Source organism: Falco rusticolus, chromosome 1 (assembly GCF_015220075.1).
Source record: "Falco rusticolus isolate bFalRus1 chromosome 1, bFalRus1.pri, whole genome shotgun sequence".
In the NCBI taxonomy this organism is placed as follows: Eukaryota; Metazoa; Chordata; class Aves; order Falconiformes; family Falconidae; genus Falco; species Falco rusticolus.
In genome coordinates this window covers 13,268,703-13,293,476 of record NC_051187.1, presented here as the reverse complement: position 1 = coordinate 13,293,476, position 24,774 = coordinate 13,268,703, and the positions used below count along the sequence as shown (strand labels likewise).

The 24,774-nt window shown below is 41.3% G+C and overlaps 1 protein-coding gene across 2 annotated transcripts in view; it reads left to right on the top strand.

The window, feature by feature from the left end:
• The first annotated feature begins 1,039 nt into the window (after positions 1–1,039).
• Positions 1,040–24,774, top strand: part of SEC14L1 (SEC14 like lipid binding 1) — a 41,942-nt gene continuing 18,207 nt past the window's right edge. Inside the window, exons 1-2 of one of the 2 annotated variants that reach the window (XM_037410460.1) lie at positions 1,040–1,124; positions 2,526–2,616. In XM_037410460.1, coding sequence (XP_037266357.1) covers positions 2,554–2,616 — 63 coding nt within the window. In that variant the 5' untranslated portion in view covers positions 1,040–1,124; positions 2,526–2,553. The remainder of the gene's footprint in view (positions 1,125–2,525; positions 2,617–24,774) is intronic. The other variant, XM_037410468.1, reaches the window with a different exon arrangement.

Sequence of the window (24,774 nt, the reverse complement as noted above, 5' to 3'; positions counted from 1 at the left end):
AGTTAAACCATGCTAGACATGGTCCAAGACTGAACTCTTTCAACTATCCCAAACCGCAGAGCACCCCAGCCTGGGTGACAGCTGGCTGAAGAGACAAGAAGCAGAAGATGCTCAAGCGGTGACTGAGGCAGGCCTGCGGGCAGAGCAGTGTGCCTGCAGAGCTCGGGTGGGTGCTGCTGCCCTGGCCTGCGCACCTCTGCGCCCCCGGGGTGGGACCGGCACCTCCTCGTGATCAGCCTAAGCAGGGTGACTGCTCACTACTAATGAAACCACAGAGTACTTCATCCCAGGAGACACTGCCTGTGATCCTGGGTGGCAGCTCTCCGCCCTGTCAGGAGAGGTAACCATGTCCCAGCCAGGCCTTTGGGGCAGCTTCTCTCCCGCGCTTGCTCCTTGCATCCCGGTGCCATCACGGCGGCTGCCCTCCTCTGCGCTCACCTCAGCCCCAGCATGGCTCCCTAAACTCACCCCGTCTCCCACCCTACCCAGCACCCACCCCGAGCCCCTCAGGAGCCCCAGGCCCAGGCGGACCTGTGGCCTCTACTCCAGGAGGGCTCCATCTGCCAAAGCCCTGCACTGGGGGGAGCATGGAAGGGTTTAGGACCGAAGTGATGCTCAGTGAGGGGCTGAGGGAAGCGGTGCTGCCCACCCCGCAGGCCCGTGCTCCTCTATGAGGGGTGCGCGTGTATGAGGGGAGCGTGTGCCTGTGTGAGTCGTCTGTGTCTGAGGGGTGTCCGCGCCCGTATGACAGGCGCGGGTGCCTGTACGAGGGCCTGTCCGCTGGGTGCGCGTGCCCGGGCGACCGCCATCCCCATGGCCGCGGCCCAGGGCTCGCCGCTCCCCGCACTGGGCATGCGCCGCGCCGCACCGCCCCCCCCTCCCCCACCCGCCGGAACCAGCGCGCAGGCGCAGCGGCAGCGCGGGGAGACGGCGCCCGCCCTCGCCTCCCCGCCGCGCGGCCGCGCATGCGCAGCGCCTGGCCGGGGGCCAAGCTCCGCCCCCGCGCCCTGTCACCACTAACAACTGGCGGCGGCGGCCCCGCCCCTCCCCCGGCGGAACTGGCGGCGGCGCTGCCCCGTGCCGGCATGAGGCCAGAGCGCGGCCGGCCGTCGTGACGGGAGGCGGTAAGGGGCGCCGCGCCGGTACCTGCCCCCCCCCGCCCTCCCCTCCCCTCCCCGTGCCCCGCCGCCCGCGCTTCCCCCTCCCTTCCCCCGGAGCCCCTTCGGCCCCGCCGCTGCTGTCCCCCGCAGCACCCTCCCCGCTGCCCTCAGCGCTGCCGGTGGGGGTGGGCGCAGAGAGGCGAGCGGCGCTCCCTGGGGTGTGGGGGCTAACGGCCCGCGGGACGGGGGCGGCCGGGCGCCCCGGGGCTGTTACAGGTGCCGGGCGGGCGGAGGCGGCGCGGGCCGGGCGGGCGGTGCGGGGAACGTTGAGTTTCTTTGTTGTGTAACTCTTTTTGTCCATGGATTAGGGGAGGTTTGCGGCTTTTTTTTTTTTTTTTTTTTTTTTGCTGATTCAGGTGTTTTTTGTAAATGCGGGGTAGTCATGGGTAAATTCCGCTCTTGAGCAGGCGGTCGGGTGAACTTTGTTGTGCCGCTGGCCGCGGAGCTGCTGTGCCCCGCTCCCGGAGCCGCTGACGGTGCCCCGCAGCGCTGCCGGTAACGCCAGAGCCCATTAAAAAACCCAATAAAACTAACTTATTGTAATAAACCCATTTCTCGCTAAAATGAGTCTGGCTGGCAGCCCGTGGTTGCGTCTGCCAGCGCTGCTGCCGGTGTTTTTCAATAGATGTGATGGCATTCGGGAGAGTTCGGGGCACACGCTGCCGGGGAGAGCAGCCACCGAGCCGGGGGGTCACCGTTCCGTTTTGCCGGGGAATGTTTTCTGGACGTCTGCTGGAATGTCTGTAGTTTCTCTTAAGTTTTTCTCCCCAGCGCTCTCTCAAGTTTCTCTCGCAAAACTCTTGATTAATTTGATTTGGAAACGATGAAGGAATGCCTGGTATCAGTGTGCTGTAGTGATCCATTTTTTTCTTTATTTCTAAAAGCAAGGTTTTTTTAGCACTTGGTATATTTTTTAACCTTTTTTGTTTTACTTTTTTTTTTTTTTAAGCCAGTCCCAATTCAGGATAACCTATAGGCAAGGCAACCCACTTCCCTTGCTGGGGGACTGGGCAACGCTTTTCTGCTTTTAGCTGGTGTGTGTCAGTGTTTGGTTCTCAGCCACGCAGGAAGCCTCACCATCCTGATGAAGAGTCATGAAAGGTGTTGAAGATTTGTTACTAAAGCTGGACTGAAAATGAGTTAATTAGGCATCGTCTTTGGAAGAAATGATAAGGCATTTCTGACAAAAATATACATAGCTTTTCTTAGATCCCATTGCATCTTCCCTCCAAAAAAGGTCATCAAAGAATCGTGAAGGATTTCCTGTAGAATTGCTAGCGTGGTACCATGCATGGAACAATTGTAAGAGAAGATTGAAAATGGCTTCCTACACTTGACAGATGGCTTTAAAAATTTCTTTTTCAGGTTTGAGTTGATCTTACGAACTGCAGCTATGGTACAGAAGTATCAATCCCCCGTACGGGTGTATAAACACCCTTTTGAGTTAATTATGGCTGTAAGTATTAATTTTTGCTGTAATTTCCTTCCTTGATGGTTACTGGCATCACTAAAGTACTTGGCCTGGTTTGATAAGTACTGTGGAACGTACAAATCTGAAACAATATACAAAATGAGAGGCATTATGTTTTAATGGTGGCTTCTCTACCTGATGGGTTTTTTTGCAGAATGTGTTCTCTCTTTCTCCCAAAGTTTAGATGTAGTTTATAGATTTTTTTTTTTAAGTTACAGCAAAAGTAGGCTTGAACCATACTTCCCAGCTGATTACTGGGGGTAGACTATTCTAGTATGGGAGAAAGCATCGAGGATGACGTTTAGAAGGTTGTTGTTGTTATTCATCAGACTAGAGAGCACAGAGAAGACCATGAAAGCAAGGGTAAGCCTGAACAAAAGAGGAGAAAGTGTTTTGAGTGTTGGTAATATTCTGGGGGGCAGGGGGGAAGAAGACTGCTAGGGAGGGCAGAGATGAACAAAAAGCCTCTTGGGCGTGTGGTTGGCAATTTGTGTGCTAATGTTACAAATAGTAACAACAAAATCCTAATTGGGCTCACTTTTCTTTCCCTCTTCCCCACCCCCCCTGCCCTCTTATTTTTTCTTTTAAAAAACAGAAAGGAAGTAGGTATTTGAGATTTCTAAATATATTCAGCCAAAATGACAACTGTGTGGTTCTCGTGAGTTAGGAAGACTAGTTGAGGAGAGCAATCAGGTCAGCTACCTGATAAAATCAGTTAAAACTAAGTAATAATCTAAATAGTAATTGTTTTGTTTCACTTTCTGAAAATGCTATGTTTAATGGCTTCAGAGGAGAGTTTTAATAGAGTTCATAGTGTAAATATTTGGGTAGATCACATGGCTTGGTGTGCAGAGTTCCTTACAGAAGTGATCCTTCACAGTCACAGGGCAAAAAAGGATTAGATCACTCTGCAGGGAATACCTCCGTTTCTTTTTGTCTTATTTCTAAAGCTGCCTCCAGTATTACATGCACAGGTCTTGGTCTTGTGAACACTTCAGGGTGGAGAGTGGTTACTTTCATGAGTGGTGAAGAATCTGACTGTGATGCATTTAAGGTTTTTTAGGATTTTACCACACTCGTGACAGGTAGGGTTCAGATGGTTTCCACTTTACATTTGGTTCTGCGTCTAACTAGCTTTCAGTGAAGTATACTGATTGTTAGATCAGTCAACCAAAATGAGTTTCTTTGACAAAATTCTTTGGCTGTTTGCTGAACTGACAAGTCTTTACCTTGCTGTTGAATTGAAGGCAAAAATTCTTCTTTCAAGTTATTTCTTTAAGGGTATTTTGATTCAAAGTGCTGACATGAGGATTTTTTGCAATGCTTTATTGGGTTTAATTAGAAATACTTCTGACTATTAATAACTTTGAGTTCTCAAACTGTGTCTTGGCAATAACATTTGAAGAATAATTTTTAACAAATATTAAGTCTTTTCTTACATGAATGCTTTTCTCCTTTGCAGAGGAAGAGGCTATACTGTCTATGCAACTAGGATAAAACAATAGCTGAAAAATTAAAACAGTGAACTAAGAGGAGAAGAATCTTTATAAAAAGAAACAGCTGAACAGGATGCTTTTAGACTGGAAGTTTAGATTAGCAATAACACATATGATTTATTTAATCTGTGTCAAGGCAGTGAGTTACCACTTGCACTTGTTCAGAATGTGATCATTGGATGAACCTCCTTCTCCTGCCATGTTGCTTCTGTTACTGTTTTTTTAAACCATGTAAAATTCCTCATGGTGACTTATCAAAACTGTTCATGCATTTTCTGAAGTATGTAGAAGAGTACCTCCATAAACCAAATTCTTTAAAGAATATAAACAGTATAGGATAGTTTGAAACTTTTTGTTTCTGTTTTCCCCTGATTGAATAGCGATTGCCTAAGTTGATGAAGTATTTCTGGAAGGAATATTCCTGTCAAATTTTGTGCTCACTAAAGTGGAAGTACTATGTAGCATATTCCTAACAAAAAAGTGCTATAATGTTATTTTAACGGTGCCAGCAGCTCATCTGAAATGAGGAACACATGCTGGTATATACCAAGCTTGAATTTAAAGCACTCAACAAATGACTGTAACACTATGCATTTTATTTGATTTTTCTCTATCCCTCTCTTTTATTTGCACCCAGCCTTTGAGAATATGCGTCCTCAAATAGAGATTTAAACCCACACACCAGAGACACTCAGCTGTCAGTAAAAAGCCTCTTGAAGAAACCTTTGGCCAATGTGGCAGCAGTGTTCTTTATTATGAATTGGGTAAAAAAAAAAAAATTAAAAAAAAATCACTGTTTCTAGCCTGGATCTTGTTGTGTGGGATCTCATCTTTGTCTTAAGGTGCTGAGTACTTTAAAAAAATTTATTTGGAAAATTGTTCTCCCTTCCCTGCAAGTTTCACAGAACTGGAGGTAATTCCACTCTATAGAGTAATAATGAAGATCAGTGTCAGTGAAGCCCACGTGGACTGTAAAGATTTCCTGGATGATACATGTTCCAATTACAAATTGGAACTCATTAAGTCAAACTAATATTTAGCTTTCAGGCAGAAAAATCAGCATAAAATTCTTTTCTACAAGCAACTGAGTGAATGCCAGTTGCAGAATGGGTCATTTACACTACAGATTTCCTATATGCCCACATTTCCTTTCCTGGGTTTCAAAGAGGTACTTGAGGGAGAATAAAGTACAATCAGCATTCCATTCATGCTACCCTAGTGTGTTTTGAGAGAACTTTTTTCTCTCTGTGAGGGCTGAGTGCAGCTTTATTAAGACAAAAAAATGGATTTAATTCCACTGTGATCTAAACCAAGGTTGACAAGACAAGTGTTTTGCAGGCAATTATGATATAAAGACTTTTAAAATAGACACAGTGAAAATTCTTTTTCTAAGTTGAACTGGTGTTGAAAATAAGTTTCTGTTATGCTCCTCCACTGAAATCCAAAAATCATCTGTTGAACTTTTAATGTATCTCTATGACAATGTACTTGAAGGCACAACCCCTTATCTTTCAAGTCAGCGAGAGAATTGGTGAAGTACTGTTAATGCAGAGTCAGGAGGTCCATTGCTGATGCTTCTTGCCTGCCCTTGTCAGTAAAGGCAAGCTACATGAAATCTAATATGTTACTTGCCTTGAAGATTTCCTTGTACTAGCAAATCGCGTGTTCCAGGCGATACTGTAAGTTGCTTTAAAAACAGTAAGAACTGCATGCAAATATTTTAATGAAACTGTCTTCTGAACTTGAAAAGATTCTAGAATCATAGGCTCCAAATTACTGCATTTTGGTCTGACACGCCTATCACAGGCAACAGATTTCGCCAAATGGTTACCAATGCTGACATGGTGCCTTCTGGCTGCTCTGTCACACATCTGTCATAATCAACTTCTTGAAAACTGTGTGTGTATATATATATTAAAAAAAGCAACAACCAAAGAAACCAAAACAACAACTTGCACCGCTGTTTAGCAGACTGAATAGAATCTTTCCTCATTTTTCCTCCTGTTCATGTTGAAGTTTACGTAATGCTGGAAGCAGCTGAGATCTAGAAAAGTGACTGTTTACTTAGAATTGCTTGTCAAGTTACCAAGGTTCGATATATTGGAGAAAAACTGAGAAGCTGCTTTTATAAAACTTTTAAAGATTATAGATTCAATTTTTTATTTTAGCTTAAAGAGGTCTACATTTAAATTAACATAGGGACTCTGCTGAATAAGTAGTTTTTAGTGTTAAAAGGCAGTTAAGAACTTGAATCTTTCTTAACACACATGAGGCTAAAATTAACTTTGGAGACTCACAGCTCATTTTCAGTCTTGACATGCATTAGAAAATGTCCCTTGAGTTTAATTTCCAAAGTAAATTTAAATAATGAATAATCAGCTACTATGGCATTCCAAGAGTGGAATTTATGCAAACTGAAAATAAGTACGATTTTTTGGGGAAAAAAACCACATTGAATTGAACCATTGACCAGAGGGGTCTTTTGTAGTTTCTGGAAGCTCTGTGGAAAATCTATTGCTTTTCAGCCCATTTAGAAAATGTCCTATTTACAGCCACAAATTAGCTTCAGAAATACACATGAATAGTAACGTGACTGAACACAGCAAGTGTGCTCTGAACCTGTCCTGTTACATTTAGTCACATTGATGTAAGTTTTAAGAACTTGTGGCTTTGTGAAAATGACTGTTTTTCAAATCTGCCAGTGACAGGAGGCAGACTTTCAAAGGTATTTTGCAGTCTTTTGAATACCTAAAATAATGTTTCCACTTTGTTAAAGTTCCTGGCATTTGTCAGCTTCCACTGGTGCCAAAGTATGAAGAGAAGTCTGTAAGTAAATTAGTCATCACTGTCAGGAGCTTGCAGTTGTGGAAAAATGCATTTAATTTTTATTTTAAAGTCAAAATTGCAATTAATCTTGTGCTGCCTTGACGCTGGAGACTACTTCCTTCCAAGCTATGTATTTTCATCAAAATACTTACAAAAAAAAAAATTGGTCTCCTGTTTTCCCTTTGTTTTGGTGGAATATCTAAAGTATAAATCTTTCTCAGTAAGTACAATGTGTAGTGCCTTTTTCCTTACAATATAATTTTAATGGTTCAGATTTGCTGCATGTGGACAGCAGGCTGCCTGGCTTGCTTTGGTTTTATAGATCTGAAAAAAATAAGCATTTAAGGTAATGCTTAATTCTCTGTGAATGAAACTATCCCTAAATTACAGGAAAGTAATAAGATTGTAGATGGCATGAATATGCTTCAATGATAGAGTAGATTAGAAAAAAATTACGTTTTTCCAGATGGAAAAATCAAAGTATAATCCCTTGATCTAGATTGTAATGAGTTTCCTGATCAGGCAGTACATCATCTTCATTGTAAAGGTTATTACTTTAAAATGTCATTTAGAAAGAATAACTCTATCAAGTGTCACACCTGCTCATAAATCCCTACAGTTTTTATTCCTTCTATAGTCTCATTTTCTTTCTCTTGGAAAAAATGCATTCCACACACCATATGGAGAGGTGCTGAGAGGCCAGGGAGAAAAAGAAGACATTCCCCAAGTGCTTTTGAAAGCACAGAGTAGGCTTTAAATGTATAGAGAAGTAATTTATTCCCTCGGCACGGTACACCTTCTTGAGGATTTGTCTTGGATGCTTAAAGCCTGGGGAAGGGAGCAAACAGTGTCCGCTGCCGAGCCTGCTCAGCTGTTCTCCCTTTTGCTGCGTGACTCCCAGACTCTCATCTCCTTTGCTTCCTGTCTTTGTTGAAAATTCAGGCTTATTTACTGATGGAAACGTGTTGGTAAAACTGCAGTGGAACAGTGTTTGTATGGATTTTCTGGCGAATTTTTGACCAATTGTTTGGAATGAGCCGTGGTTAACAAATGTAAGAGTTAAGCTGAGCACTAGGGAAAAATGTTGACTTAGCAGCCTGCTTACTGTGCAATTCACTTGTTGTTTCATGGCCTGCTTAGATATTTCCATGGCTAGCTGTTTCCTGTTTTTTTTCTGTGGGCAAACACATGACCTGACTGTAGCTGACAGCTGCAGTTCTCTTCTTCACCAAATGCTTTTAGTGAGTTTTTTTAACAAGTCTTTTACACTTTAAAAGCTAAACTACCACTACTGTCAAACTGTGAAAGGTGTCAATAGAAGAAAAAAAAAAAGTAGCAAACCCATTTTTGTTGCTTTGTTCTGAAAGCACTCCAAGCTTTTAACGCTTTGCAGTTGTTTTAGCTCTGAGGCTGGTGCGCAGTGCTGCACTAGGGTCTGTTTATCAGCCAAGTGACATTGCCTTTGAGCGAAAACTCTTAAACATGTGGGAACCTGGCAGAAAGGAAGTGGTTAACACGCTCTGCAGAGTCCTAGACACTCATGATAGTCAGTTACGATCTGGAAAAGGTATATAACTTCATGCCCGTAATTTAACTTGTGGTTAGCCATTAAGATGTATGTGTAAGAACCTTCAAACCCTGCCCCCCTCTACCCCTGTGGGAAAGAGATACGATGTATTTTTTTTTGTCAATTATAAAAACATGTCCAATGAGAAGCCAGGAGTTGGAGATCAGAGACCTCAGCTGTGTGTCGTGTGAGGCGTTTCTGTATAGTATGGCCACTGTGTGCACCTCCAGCTCGAGCGATAGGCACGTCCTGTTCATGCGGAGTTCTTGCTGCTCTTGCAGCAGAACGTTTGAGCAGCTCTGCCAACAAGCACACCACGAAAGGGGGAGTAGAAGGAGAGCCTGAGGGATTGGAGGCACCCCCTGAGGGCTTTCCATAAAGCGTGCGTTCACTCGAGAGTCCACACTTTGAAAGAACACGGAACTGAGGGGTATTCGTTGTAACCAAGACTGGTTTTGCTTTGCACTTGGTTTGAGTTCAGTTCTTTTCTAGAAGGAGGGCAGCAATGTGATCTTATAACTGTTGCGCTCTGAATATAGAATGACTCTTCTGAGATTTTGCATGGAAATCTCTTAATTAGCTCAAGTTAAAATTAATTACAGGTTAGTCTTAAATGGTCTATTTTCTTTTCTCCCAAGTGAATGTCTTCCAATTTTTCATGTAGTTTAAAACTACTGTGTATATATTCTAAATGAAGAACTAGGCTGTTAAGCTGAATTATTAACTTTTTATCTCATTTCTGTGCTGTAGTTAAGACAGGTCAGGTTAAGTAATGTTAAGTAAGGCCTATTACAGGTAATATAATTCAGCTTTCTCACAGTCGATTCACATGCAGCTGGTTTCAGTTGTTATTGGTGATGTCTGAGGTGAGAGTCATGCCAGGGACCATGCTGGTGGCAGCATGGCTGGAAGCTTGTGTTGGAAGGACCGGCTGGCATCCTCTGGGCTCCACTGCGGTGTGGGGCAGCGTTGCCAAAAGAGTACAAGCAAGCAATGAGCCATCAAAATTTGAGATCAAGTCTCAAGGTCTTGGCTGTCCCCTGCATTGCTTTTGCTTGAGCAGTGCTGATTTCAGCCCTATCCACAGAGGTTTTCAGCTTGTGGTTCATGGGCTCTGTCTTCTAAGGGGCAGAGAAACATCACCAACTGTGTGGTTTCCCATTACAGTAAAGCTGGTGTACCAGCTCGCTCTTGTTGCTTTCTTGCAAAGACACGTTTCATCAGCAAGCCAATTTAGGGAGATAGGCTGGTCAAAAGCTGTCTTGGAAAGAAGGGAAAATAAATACCTTGTTAGCTTGGTTTCCTCACCAGGCTCGCTTCAGGCTGGTGAGCACCCATGTGGGAGCAGGTGCTCATCCCCTCCTGCGCTGTTAGCAAGCTGATGGCAGCTGGCCACAAGAAAGAAAGCAAGTCAGCAGGGCATTTGTTGGTACATGTTGCCCTGTGGGAGCCCTTGATTCTATGGGGAAATAATTAGGGATCTGCAGTTTGAAAAATGCCAAAGCCCATTGCTGTAACAGTAAATGAAGGGCCCATTAGATACTTGATTCAGCAGTCTTCAGGCCTGGTAGCAGGGTAAAGTATTTTTTGCTTAAATTGTGCTTAATTGCTTGGAGTTGTGGGTTCTGTGAGTTGCTTTTGCAGAAAGGGGAATCTGTCCTTTTTTTTTTTTTTTAGAAAAATGAAAGAAAATATACAATCTAATGGTGGGGTGGTGTGTGAGCTGACTGGTTGGCTTTCTTGCTTTGTATTCAGATTTGAACATTTTCGGTCTTGGATTCCTCTTGGGTTTTACTTTATGATAATTAGGTTTGGGGACTATATATCAATAAATCTGAAAATAAAAATAGCATAGGGCTGTTGAAACCTGACAGCTTTAACTCTGGCGACAGCAGAGTGATCGTGGGAGGGAGCAAAGAGAAGCTACCTTGTATTAAAAACAAATTTTTAAACTGCTTTAGTTCTTGATTATGTATGTTTGGGTTCTCTTAAATTAGCATTCCAAGACTTTGTCACAGTCAGATTTATGAAGTTAAATATCTTAAGTCTGTAGAGTTATGTACAGTTTGGATTGCTTGTTGGATAATTACATCTGTTTTCATTCTGATGTTATTTATATTCTCAGAACTTGAGTATAGATGCTTTTTGAAACACGTGCAGATCACTAACAGTTCAAAACTACATTGCAAACCTCTCAACATTTCAGTATCTCTGTGACTGGTAACTTTCTGCCTTGCCTACTGCTGCTGTGACATTATATCATATTGCTTGGATAATAATAGATCTCATTTTGTGAAAATGTCTGTTTCTCTAGTGATGGTCAGGATGGCGATGTGTCATTTATATTTGTTTATGCCACCACAGAAGGGGAACAGTTAGTTTCCTGATGAGAGCACTTCCTTTCTCAAGTGCATTGTCTCTTCATTTAGTGTAAAATATGAATGCTATAGCTGTTAAGTCCAGTTCAGGAACATCAGTCAGCAGAATCCTTTCCAGAGGATGTTTTTTTTCTGGCTGTTTCATTCAGTGTGTAAATTATACTACTTAATTTGCAAAGCTCTCTCTTTGCTGTGCAATTCATTGGCCTGTGGATAAATTCTTCATTACTGAATTCAGGGCTCTATAAAATTACTTATTTCTATTGAAGTGTTTCATGGTCTGCATGGTGCAGCCACTGATATTGTAACAAACAGAATTTAAAGCAATTTCACTTGAACCTTGTTTGTTCTGTGTTGACTAAACTTGCTTTTGTTTGCCTTTCTTTGCTGTAAAGGAGGGTAAAGAACAAAGAACTGATTGTCTATAATCTATGATTTTAATTGCCTTTTAGGAAAGAAAGGAATCTTGGCTGTTCCTCTATTAATTGGCTTATCTTTTGAAGCTAGGTAGTATCTTTCTGTTTGTATTTTATTGGGGAACAGGGTTTGGGATGCAGAAGTTGTACCACCTTAACATACCAGTGATGCATCTAGCAGTGGTATTACCTGATTGAGTGCTTAATGATGTATTTGGATGTGGGAAAATGGATTGTGTTCTGTCTCTTAATGAGAACAGTGCTGATGCCCATCTAGCTAGTGTGCTATGTATCTGGCAGTGGCCAAGGGCAGTATCTGCCTCCAGGGAAGAGGATAAGAATGATAACACCATACTGTAACACTCTCGGGATACTCATCCTACAGTGATGTGTCTTGACAGCCCTTCTGGTCCAGAATGTGCCCGTTGTCTATAATAGCACCGCATGCACTTACTTTCTTGTGCCTGCCCAATTCCGTTCTGGAGCCAAGCAAACTCTTATCGTGACACCCTCCAGCAGGAGTTTGTGCTTCATGACACGCTCTGTCAAAAGATGTATCCTTTATGTAGAGCCTGGCTCCTGCTCGCTCAGCTTCACACCACCTGCTTCTTGTGTTGGAAGAGGCATTCAGACTCTGCTCACATTCTTCATGCTGCTTGCCATTTTAGATCTGTAAGATATCTCCCTCAGTTTTTAAATCAGTCTTTTTCATGGAGGCTTAGTCAGTTTAATAGTTTATGGTTCCATAGGAACATAGGAACCACTGTTAATCTTCCACCATCAATTTCTAGCCTTTTTGAGACTCTCCTGATAAATCAGACATGTATGTAAGGTTAAGATTTTTTTTTTGGTAAATGTTACATGTAACTTCCTAGCTTAAGAGGTAAATTGTCTGCAGGCCCCAGATCCTATCATGCTGTGTTTTGATGATATTCCATTGATATTAGTGAATGGTCAAGATGTAATTGATGTGCTTAAAATTTAATTGGTTTGCTTAATGGAGTACAGCTGCTGTCTGTGGAAGCTGGTGTTTTGCTGGTCCAAAAGCCAAACTGAGACCTTTACGATTGAGCCATGCTACTTACTTTGAATTATGCCCTTTTGGCAGAGCTTTCTTTACTGTACTGATTATACTGTTGGTAGAGTGAAATCACTCTTACAGTGCTTGTTGGAGGCCAGGTGCCTCTGGGCCAAATGAAAACCTGGTGGGTGCAGTTTGAGACAATGAAGTCAAACCTGTTTCACTGAACCTCCATGGCAGGGGTGATCTAGATGGAGATCAGGAGACCGTTTCTTGTGGTACTAGAGTCTTTGACCTTTCAGGCAATGGTTTAATGACAAATTCTGAGGCTACGCCGACTGTAGCTATAGTCATCCTTTCTTTCCCCACTCCTAACTTAGTTTTTGTCGACACAGTAATAATTTTATTTAAACTACTGTAATATCTTCCAGATGTTAAACATGTTTTAACAGACCTGCTTATTTAAAGTGTCTGTGATTCTAAGACCAAAAAAGTGACAAATACCAGTTGTAGGACTTGTAAAAGTGAGACTTAAGCATGGAACAGTAGAGCAGTAAGGAATATTTAACTATTCCAAAAATAGATCCTCAGTGGACATAGTAGGATTGCAGCTGAATTTTAAAGTAAAACTGGCTGCAGAAGAACCAGACCTGCAGTTTTGTTCACTGGAAAGGAATGGAGAACCTAAGTACCAAATTCTGCTTTCAGTGTGACAGTATCCTGTGCACTTGAGATGCCTGTTAGCAATGCAGAACATAGTTGTCACTGTTCAGCTGCTATAAGACAAGTAATGGTTATTTACAAGCAATGGGAAGGCAACCTTTATGGTTTATAGTCATTCTGATATGCGTATCTTAAATTTCAATGAAAGATATGTTCCTGTGTTGTGTAAAGGTTTACGTATTGCCATTGTTGCAGAGAAATAGGAAGTGCTTGATAATAGCTCACATTCCTCAGTAATCAGGTCAGTCTCCAAGCATTTAAGCTTTCACTGGCCTGTTGCCAGCCTTTACTGTGATGCTCTTTTGGAGGTCAGCCTCTTCTCCATAGTACTTTGACCTTGAGCCAAAACAGTCATGTCCTGTGCAATTGGGGTCAGAAGCCAAGCTTCCTATCCTAGAAACTATTGAAGTTGACTCTAATTGCAGGGCACGTTCTGTCAAACAAGGCACTGTGCTTAGAGCTATGCGGCTTCTGGGCCAGAACTGATTTCCATCTGTCTTGCTTGGAACATGGGCAGAGCAAACACTCATTTTCTCTGTAGAACATAGTTTTGCACATGTGCGTAATATATACAAGTTAAAGTGGAATTGCAAGTTAATCTGATATTGCTGTTGCCCCCACTGAGCCAGCTAAGCTCTGCATACACTGAGAAGCAACTTATAGCAGCATGGCTATAAATTCTGTCCTTGGTGTTCCACCTTCAACATAGACCAGAGCAATGTGAGTTGCTTTTTTTTTTTTCCTAAGCAGCAATTTGATATTGGTCTTCCAGTCACAAGCCAGCCTAACCTGAGTGATCAGGCTTTCCTAGCTTACTCCAAAGGGAAGGAAGATTAGAATTATTTTATTTACATTCAGTATGTTTGCGATTCCCGTTCTTAATCTTTTTTTTTTTCCATGAGGGAGGCGTGTAACTTGCTCAACTCCTCTATTCTAGCTTCTCGTTTAGAGATTCATGTCTCAAGATTGTGCAGAGGTTGCAGTTGAAGTTAGCCTTGCTCACTCTTTAGCGCTGGAGTGGCGGTATGCTTTTGGCTCTTTTAGGCTCTCTGACCTTCTTGAAGGGAGGAAAAGAATTATTGATCCTCTTGTGGGTATCTGGAAGGCAAGCAGGTGTAACTCTATACTCTTACACTGGCTACCCACTTTCTCAAATCCCTGCCTGGTCATTCACTTGTTCTCTGAAGATGGACATTCATTCAGGCTCCCATGCAAGAATCAAATATTACACAGTTCCAGCTGTGCAAATTTATTTAAGCAAACCACAAATGACTTGTATCTCTTTTACAGAAACCACTCTTCCAATTAAAGTATTGTTGAGACATGCCTGTGGTCATTAAAGATCATCTTTTACAGATAAAAGGTGGAATGTTAGCCCTTGTCTTCAGGTCAAGTTCTTTATCCCAAAACTGTTTTGCCTCCCGAGTCAGTATACCTCTTGCCACCAGGAGTATGAATAAAGTTGCATTAAGTCATTGAAGAGTTTACTTTTTATCTGGAAGAAGATTGCATCTCTGCACATAACAAAATGGTTCTTGGGTGGTTAAGAGCCAGTGCTCTTCCAGTTTCATGACATGCAGCTGTATGCAACAATCAGGCCACTATCGTTTTGCTAGTAAAGCTTCCCTGTGCGATCACTCTTCTGAAATGAAAATGCCCAGCTATTGAATAATATCCATGAGGGAAGGGTACGCTCATGGGGATAAAGTAGTGATCTGTATAGAAAGAGCCTACGTGGGCAGCTTGACTGGTCACATCCCTTGTGAGAATAGAGGCTTCTCTGTCTGGCTATCCCTTCCAGTGCAGGAAAGCACAGGCTCTTTGCTTGGTCTGGTAAGTTGGTTGCCACAGTTGCATAACTCAATAGTGAATTACCAGTAAAATTCCACTTATGTGGAAGATTGCTTCATAGACTGCTTTGCATCTCCTGCTTTATTTATAAGGTCTAAATTATTTTAATGAAATATTAAAATAGTAAAGTAACATTATTCATGCTTGAAAACACTGGACACCAAAGCTGAGATTCACTAGCTCGGTACCTTACATATTCATGTTCCAATACAGAGGAAGTTTGCTTCAGACCTTCCTGTCCCCTAGTAACTCCTTGATCCTCCTTTTTGCCTTTTCTTCTATCTCCTACCTTGCTTTTGGTTTTACACAGTCTTAAGAAAATATGGTGAGCTTTCTTTTAGTATAACTCAAACTTACCAAGAATGATTTATGAGTATGTGTTATCAAGTATTACCTTGGATAAGCTTAGAGTTGTACTGATACTTAGTTGTAGGTGCTATCTAAATAGAGCATCCTTTCAATAAGTTGCCTGTGAAATGCTTTTGATTTTTGGTTTGTATGCTAGTAGAAAATTGAGCACTTGGTTCACACATACATTCACAGGGAATGTAAGCTAAAATTCTGAAATGTGTGTGAACTTTTTAAATTACTACAAGGAAAATGGACTACTTTTTCCCAGAAATTGTTAGTATCTTCTTGACGTTGCTTGATGTTGTCTATAACTTTTAATAGCAGTAGAAGATAATTAGTTCTAAATCCTGTTAATGAAAGTGACACTAATGCATAATCCTATCTGGTCAATGCATACTTAGCATGAATTTCTCCAGAATACTCTCTGCAACAGCTGCTTTGAGGTGTACTTGTTGCAAACAGTATCCTGTGATTGACAGCTCAGATAATATCCCAAAGTGCATGTAGTTCAGGGTGGTGATTTGTGTAGTAATTTTGATGTCTGTAGGACTCTTGATGGCATCCCTGCATGGTGGCATCAAGGGAAAGAAGTTTAAGCACAAGCAAGGCAAACTGATTTTTGAAACTGGTACTGAAGTTTTAGTGTATGCTGTAGATGCTGTGAGGAAACAGATTGAAGATCTGTCCAGTTTAAGTGACTGCTTTTACAAACGACCTGGATGATCTAATGAACAGTGCGCTTGCTAAGTTTTCAGTGGTGGGCTTGGCAGTGCTGGGTTAATGGTTGCACTTGATCATCGTAAAGGTCTTTTCCAGCCTAAATGATTCTATGATTCTGATTTGGGAGTGCATTACACCTCACAGGGACCCAAAGCTAAAGAACTAGCCTGCAGGGTAGCTAGGGCTCTTTATGCGTTTAGTCTATATTTGGAATGTACTTAAAGCAATAGTCATCAACACTGTAACCATGGAAATGCTGCCTGAACTAAAGAGATGAACAAAAACGCCAGTATTTGTGTGTTTGTGCTATTACATTCACATAAGTGCTTTGTAGCAGTGTTACCACATGAACGGTCCTGTTGTCAGAAATCCAGGGTGGTGTGTGATGTGCTGTATAAGCAGCACTTTGGCTGCAAGATATTGAGTGTACAGTTATGTTTATAATACAGTTTCAGTGGTATTTCATGATTTTTGTGATTGGCAGCGTGTATAAACTATTGCTGTGCCTAAAATCTGACATGAAGCTAGCTGTGCCTTTTATACTGCATAAGACTTCAAAGAGATTAAATAGGTGTGAAGAAGCCTGGACTCTGTATGTGGGCCTGGAGATAAGCATTGATGCTTCCCCTTAGGTGTGATGGGGCTTTGTTCCTTGTCAAAAGCCACAGGGTCTCTGTTCTGAAAGGTGGTTTTGCTTCCCCTGTGTACATCTCATACGTGTTGGGGGTGACTGGTGGTTGCACGCTGTTTGCAGTGATGGTGATCCAGAAGCAAACACAAAAAATTGTCTCTAAATTTTTATGACCTCAGAGTAACTTATTTGAAACAGCACAAGAATAGCTTCTCTGCTGTTTCCTGACTCCACAGAGATTTTAAATTTATTGAATCAAAGTCCTTCATACAACATTACGAATTAGCTATTGAATGCCAGTTGAATCTGTATACTGGGTTATTTTGTTGTGGGCAGTGTCCTCGTTGCTTTCAGCCACGTTCTGTTTCAGGAATTGGCAGAATGGATGTGAAGGTCAGAAGCTTTCTCACTGTGTTGCTAGGATTTGAGCAGCAAATTACTGTGCCTGCTTTGCATGTGGCATGCCTGTTAACCTCTTTGGTAGAACAAATAGGTATTGTTTATTCTGTGGTGAGATCCACAAGATGACTTTAACAGGTTTTCATTAGCTCTGTTCATACCATCTAGGAGTAGGGTATATTTGAAATGTGCAAGAAATATAACTGGGTACTTCAAAGTACTGTCGACTTCTGATACAGCTGAATGTAGGAACAGACAGAACAGTCTTGCTCTCTTACTCATACAAAGTATTGAAGCCTAAGGCTTTATATAGTTAACGGGTGAATTTAAATGTATTGGAATAAATCTCTTCTCATTGTCCCTCTTTCTGTGTGGACATTGGCAAGGTATGAGTGGGTCACTCATAGCAGTGTGGAGTCTGAAATCCTTTTCAATGAAACCTGATCAGATCAAGAGGACTGCTTTAAACAAGCAGGAGCATCAAAAGAAGACAAGGAGTAGGGATTAAGCTCTTTGTACACCTAATAAAAACTTCCGCGCAGAACTCTTGAGTGACAGAGGAGCTGTCAGTGGCAAGAATTTAATGGTTTTGGTGAATGCCAGGGAAAGAAAAGTTTTCTTGCCTGCCTATGTTTATAGTTGGTTTCATTTCCCTCAACTCCTGGTTTCCGGGGGAGTTTCTCAGGAATTTCATTTCCATTCTACAAAAGGAGAGGTGAGCTGAGAAAGCTCAATTTACTGGCTTGACTAGCTTTCAAATGGTTTTCTAGAGACAAGGATACTGTAAACAGCAAGTCATCTTAGCACTTCATACTCTAACAAGATCAAGTGAAGCCCTGGTGATGTTAATGAAGTGGTTTCTCTAGTGACCTTCAGCGTTGGTGAGGTTGTCTGGGCTGTTAGACCATAGGTTGTCTAACAACTGTGGGTAGGGAATGCTTTGAGACCTGTGCAGGATTCAATAATGTCTATATGGTTGTAACGGATTCGGTGTGTTATTCTCTTGAATAATCAGCTGGATCCTTGATCTTCTGAATGAGGTGTAGACCTGGGCTATAAATCTGACCACCACTTCAGTGCAATATCATACATATGGCATTATAAGAATCTGAATATCATACTGCAATAAGTTCTTGAGCCACTGCTAACTTTTCTTCCCAGATAATCTACCTGAAAGCTCTGTTCACCATACTGAAGAACATCCAAGGTTATTTTTCAAGCTTGCTTCTCTCACTGTTTGAGAAATTAATTGGCCTTCAATTACAATTCATGAACAGAATCTGTGCAGAGTAGATTCTTGTTAGTACTTGTCTCATAATTTGTGTAATAATGTGTTTGTGTGGTCTATATAAAAAAAACCAACCAAAAAAATTAGAACTTCAAAAAATGAAAAGTCGTCGTAGTTCAAGGATTTGCTGCATAATTATATAAAACTTTAACAGCCCCCTTTGTGAAAATTTTAGACAAACTGCATCATTGTGGCGCTTTAAAGCTGGGATGTATTCCCGCAAAGTAGAAGCAGCTGGGCCATTTTGGGCAATTGCTTGGAAATGCTTTACTTTAGTAGACTGTGTGAATAGTGCAAGTACTGCTTGTTGCCAGTGCTATAAGCTTGTGCTCTTAATACACTAATGATTATTTCATCAGAAAGTCTTAGGTGAGTAGTACTTTTTACACTTGCATAGTAAAAAAGAACTTTTTTGCCTCTAAGATGAAGCAGGATGCTTGTCTTATTGATACTGATTTGTCTTACTGATTTTTCTGTGTAACTTATAGAAGGTTTATTTATTCGGTCTTCGGTATATGTAATGGTCATCATTAATACCTGAGGCCAAATTTCATCTTGTACCAGGGAGCAGAGTGTAAAGGCAATGTATCTTGTTCCTGACTTGTGCCACAACAGGGTAAAATGCTTTTGGACTGGTAACAGAAGGAGGGTAGGAGAGGGACAAAGTAAAACAAGATCAGGATGCAGTTGCCAGTGTAGTAGAGTATGATGGGGAGAAAGAGTTGTTGTGCGATTATTTTTTTTTTTATTTTTTTTTGCCTGTACTTTAGGGTAAGGGGCTACTCGCATTTGCCAGGTGAATGTCAGTAAGATCCCATTTTAAGAGATTTACCGGCATACACCCCACCACACAATGCAGCTGTCCCCTCAGAGCCATCTGCATGGCTGTCGGATTGAATGTTCTGCCAGTTCTTCTCTACTATTCATACCCTCCTGAAGTACAGCTCAGTTTGTAAAGGCTGGATTTTCCTCTTCAGTGAAACTCTGCTCTTCATAGAGTGGAAGGGGTTTTCCTGTTCCAAAATTAAAGTATTAAAATGAAGGTGTATTCAAATGCATGGCACCAGGATTTAGTTTTTTTAACAAAAGATGGAACACGGAGCCTTCCTTTTTAATAGATGCTCGCTGCCTACTTAATTTGTCTTGTTTCTTAAAATCTTTGAAGTGGCTCTCATTCAGGTGAAGGATTGTAATTTTTTAAAACAGAAGGAAGGCATCCACACAACGTATTACCTGATGTACCTTCTGGTTGCTTAAATCCAGTTCAGTGATTAAGTTGTTACACAAACGTCTTTTGTTGGTCATGCTGTGATAGGCAGCAAGTTAACAACCACTGGTGAATCTTGCTGGAAAAGCTTTGGAGGAGCATATTGTGTTCTAGTTCTAATTCCAACCTTTTAAACACCTTTTAAAAGTAGAAATTGCAATGGAACCTTAAACTGTCTTTTTTTCCCCTTTTAAAATAAGTCATAGTGTTCTCTGCACTGTTAGGAATTGTAGTAGGGAAGGTCTCTTGCATCTAATACCCACTTTTACAAATACCGGTTGTGCAGTGGGTTATCATCCCAGTACTTTGAAAATTGGACTAGTCATATCTTGATAGCATAGACCAGGCCAAGATGTACAGACAAGTCAAAAATAAGGTGGTTTAAACTACCTCATATTTGTCAAGGACTAGAAGCATGGGTATAGAAAATTTGTGTCAGGTGATACACAGCCATAGGTCTGAACCTGCCCGGTCAGTGCTGGGTGGCCATCTGTGGTGCCTACCAGCCTCGCGGGTAGTCCTGTGTAACTACAGCTGCCTCGGTCTTTTCCAGAGAGACAGCTCTCCGTACTGAGGCACTGCCAAGCAGCCTTTGTCTCCCAGCAATAAGAAAATAACTTCTCTCTTTGTAAATGAGAACATTTAATGAAGTGAAAACGCAGCGAAGAAAAAACCACTTAAGCCTGCTTTGAACAGGGCTGCTGTGGAGAGCCATATTGATGGGGGAGGGTAACTGCAAAAAAGCAAAGTTTAACTGTGCTGCTTGCAGGGCAGCTGGGGTCTGGCTTGTAGCAGTGAGGGTGTCCTGTCAGAGACTGCTTGTCCTTCCCCAACAGGCTTCACAGGGATGCTCCTTTCCGAAGAGCTGCCTACCTGTACATTAAAGATGTTTTTTCTTTCCCATGCTGCAGTCCAGTTTACATGGCTACCTTACCAAAAAACTATTTCTAGAGCTCTTTGAGGTATATCCGCTCTGACCATCTGTTTTCTTCAACACACCGCACACACACACCCCCCGAGCTTATCACTAACACGTGAACTGGCATCCATGAGGCACACTGGCACTGAGATAGCATGCTTCTTTGTAGGCGTATAATGTTTTTTTAACACATGTATGTATTATAAAGAGAATAGAAAAGAGCTATGAACAGCAGTTTAGGGGGGATGAGAAGATATTTTCTGCTTTGTGAGAGTCACTCCAGAATTGTCTTTCCAAACGCAGCTGCCAAGAATTTGAAACCTCTTGGTTGGCCTCCCATGAGTCGATGTTTTTCCTATTGATCTACAGTGCTCTAATGCAGGGGGAGGAAGGGGATGTAGCGATACGCTGGGATGATCGAGCTGCTGGAATGCAGCCTGTCATGCTAGGGCAGCACCCTGCTTGAGTGACCCTTCTTGTTCCTTCTGTGTTCATGAGTAATTCAGAAATTCCACATACTGGAAGTGAGTAGGAAAGCATGGTGGCTGGTGGGATGCACTTGCAGATTAGTACCCAAACATGGTCAGGTATTGCAGGCAGAAATTAAAGTTTGTATGTGGCACACAAAGTGCAGTGGACTAGATTTCATTGGCAGGATGAATCTCTTCATGTGTTTTCTTGCGGTGCCCTTGGAGAACATTGTGCTATCCTTAGAAGGTTACTGTTCTAGCAATTCTGAACAGAAAACATAAAGAAATGAACCAGCTTGTTTCATGCAATTAAGCTATTAAGAAAGCATTCAATATGCTTCACTTTCTGAATGGTGACTGAAATTCCTACTTACTTCACCAGGTTGGAAGTTCTGTTTGGAGAATTCAGCTACTATAACAGCATAGTGTAAGATCACTTGCAAGTTTTTTCCAATCTTTTTTCCTTTTTTTTAAGTATAGAAGTTAGTTTTGAGTCATCTAATGGAAATACTGAACAATCCCTATCCTTTAAGGCAGGAGACTGGGAATACATTAATCTGGCCAGAGAAGCTGAGTAATTTATTTGCATAAATGACTGACTTTCCCCACTGAGGAGTGAGCACATACCTATTATCAAGGTATTTTATTAGCCCTAGGCATGGTTTGAGAAGCAAAAAGCCAGAAGTCTTTAGTCCTCTGGAAAATTGTGTTGGGGTCATACCTACGTGCTATTCTGGAGGTGGTATTTTTTTAAAGGATCCTGTTACTGCTGATATTAAAATCCTAAAATCTAAGGGCAGCAGCAGCAAGTGTAATTCCCTCAGGTATGGAAAATTACTGCAGTGGGTTTAAAATAGTGTCCCTTTTGAATTGCTTTCATGTCTTTAAACACAGCTGAAATACTAGCAAAGATAAAAGTAAAATAAATCCTGTTATTTTGGCTCTAGTCTGAACATGAGTTGCTAAGGGAAGCAGTTGGAAAAGAAGCTTTAATACAGTGCTATTTTGGTCGAAATTACGCTTGTCAGTGTTCTTACTGTTAACATGCATTAAGAAAGTTAAGGGTTTATATAATGAGCCCGTTAAATCTGAAGTTCAAGCTGCTTCACCATACTGTGTTTTTCTTGATGCACAATGCCAGCTTCTAATATATCGGAGTACACAAATGTTCCAGAGGCTGGTGAGAAATTGTAAAAGTACATTATTAGGGAACAACAGAATTGCAGGCTTAAAATCTTTTTTTGAAAGATCTGTACATAAATGTCTCTTAGCCAAAGAGGCATTGCAGCTTTTCATGTCAAGCCCAGCACCAATTGTAGAGATTTTGAGGATGAGCACGCCTGTGCTTTTTACTTGTTACTTATCAGAATCTTCACACACTGTATTTTTAAATGTGACAAAAGAAAATGGTAAAATTAAGTAATGTCCTTGCAACATCTTTCTTACGATGCATTTAGTCCTACAGCAAGAGCATTTCAGTCTTGCATTGAGCCCATCAGGATTATTGCAGCTGCTTTGCTTTTAAGGAACTAATTGTCTTTTGTGATTGTATCTGTACAGTAAAATTGAAATCTTGAGACAAAGGTGTGTAATAGCTAATGATTTTATTTGTAAAGAGACACCTATCATGCAGGAAAAATGTGTAGATTTTCTAATATACTCTGCTTTATCAGACTGCTAAAGGAATATTGAATAATGCAGTTCAGCTATTTCCGATCTGCAAAGCTGGACTTGAGACAAAAGTTCTGGTTCAAAACACCTTGTAACGCAACAAAATCCATTCAATTCTATTATTAGAAAAGAAAGTAGCGCTTGATCTTTCTTTAATATTTTCATGCTCTTGTAATAGCTCCAGTCTTGGTGATGCATGTGCTGTGTTGTACCACAAATTACGGGTTTTTATCCTGTGCTGCTTTGGCCCATGGCGAAGCGAGATCTTCGCGTCCTATAGCCTTTAGCAGCTTTTACCTGCCTGCTCAGCAGTGTGGAAGAGAACTGTTTGCCCCATGTGGAAGGCATGGCTATGCTTAAATTGGATGGAATATTTTGATGTGGCTACAGTTTACTATAATCACTTTATCTTCAAACAAGGCTGTGCTGAGAAATGATGCATTACAAGAACGTATTGGCAATGGTACATATAGAAATAAAACCAGCCTAATTTAAGATCCCAATAAAACTGACTCTGAACAGTTTTCAATACTCTATGTGCCTGTTCTTTAGGGAGAAAGAATCCTGTGTCGCTGTTAATCTCTTTGAAACCTTCAAGTGCTTTATTGCTGTAAGCATTGAGCTTGCCAACTTCTGGCAGATAATTATTTTGTTCTCTTCCAAATTGAACGCATTCAATTCAGTCTTCCAATTCAGAACAACAAATTCTTCTTGGCCACTTTTTTTGCTCACAGTTCAGTAAACACTTATGAGCAGGTAATGTTGTAATTTGCAAGTGTTACAGGGCAAATGGGAAGCATTCTGAGGACTAAGATGAGAAATGTCTCAATATGTGCAACGAAGGAGACTTGCAAAGGCCTGGCATAGAGGAGGCTACTCAGATGGGGAAAATTCATTGTGATCCAAAAGTAAAAATATCTTGAAAACCATGAGAAAAACGTTAGATGTCTACTTCCCTTCTCTCCTGTCTACAAAATAGTTGTTCTAACATAAGATCCTGAAATAAAATAAAAGCTATAAATGAAGAAACCTGAAAACCAGAAGTACTTCTCAATTCTGCTGCTTCTGGACATTTTTTTTCTTCCTGACTTAGGACAATGTTTAACTACAGTCAATCTAGTTAAAATAAGGATTAATATAGAGACAATGCTGAGCCTTATTCAGGGAAAGGGCTGAGATATTCTTGGGCAACTGTAAAATGTACAGCCTTCTGTCCAGAACAAGAGCCTCATAAAAGAAATAAGAAACCTCTTATACCATATTAATAGGACCCCTCCTCCCATTCTTTTGGAGCTGTGACAGATTTTTTTCCGCACTGCTTGCTATTGTGCTACAACACTAATGCTCTGTCAATTCTATTGTGCACACATCTCTGAACCCAGAAATTATTTCTATTCTTAATTTAAACAAAACCAGCTGTGCACAGATGAAAAATCTGAAAAAGTGTGTGTACTCACTGGTTGTACTTCTAGTATGTTACGGAGGAGCTTTATGAACTCAGGACAACTGTGCTGCAAAAACGGTTAAAAATATGCACAAGGGCAAAAAACCTGACACTGTTTTTTAGTGCATTGCAGCATTGTCACCATAATACTGCATTCAAACTGTTTGAACACTGGTAACAAACTGAGTATTTTAATTCTTGTAAGGGGAGGACTGAGACTTCTCTTCCAGAGCCATTCTTGCATACTTTCAGCAGCTGCTGCTTATTTTCTTCCACACCCTCTCCCTGTTGGTGCTGTTACTCTGCTACAACCCAGCTATATTCAGAGCAGTTAAAATCATCTGAAAGGACAGAGTGGATATTTTAGCTTTTTTAAAGAATTGTTTCATGTTCTAGTCTCAGATTTAATTTGTGTTACTGAAGTTTCCTTCTGCATTGGAACACCTGCAAATGCTACCTTTTCATCAAAGCCAACTAGGTTCTGAGAATAGCAAAAATGAAAGAATTCTGAATGTGGAAAGAAAGCTAAAAGAATTAGTTAGTTTCCTGCTACCCTATGAGGAAGAAAGCCACAGAAAAGTGGAGGTATACTGGTGACTGTGAAAGAAAAGGAAAGAAAAAAACAAGTTGTGTTTGTATTTTCCAGCCACAGTGGTTCTAAAAATAAAATTCAACAGGTTTACTAGTGGGGATATCTCTTATTTT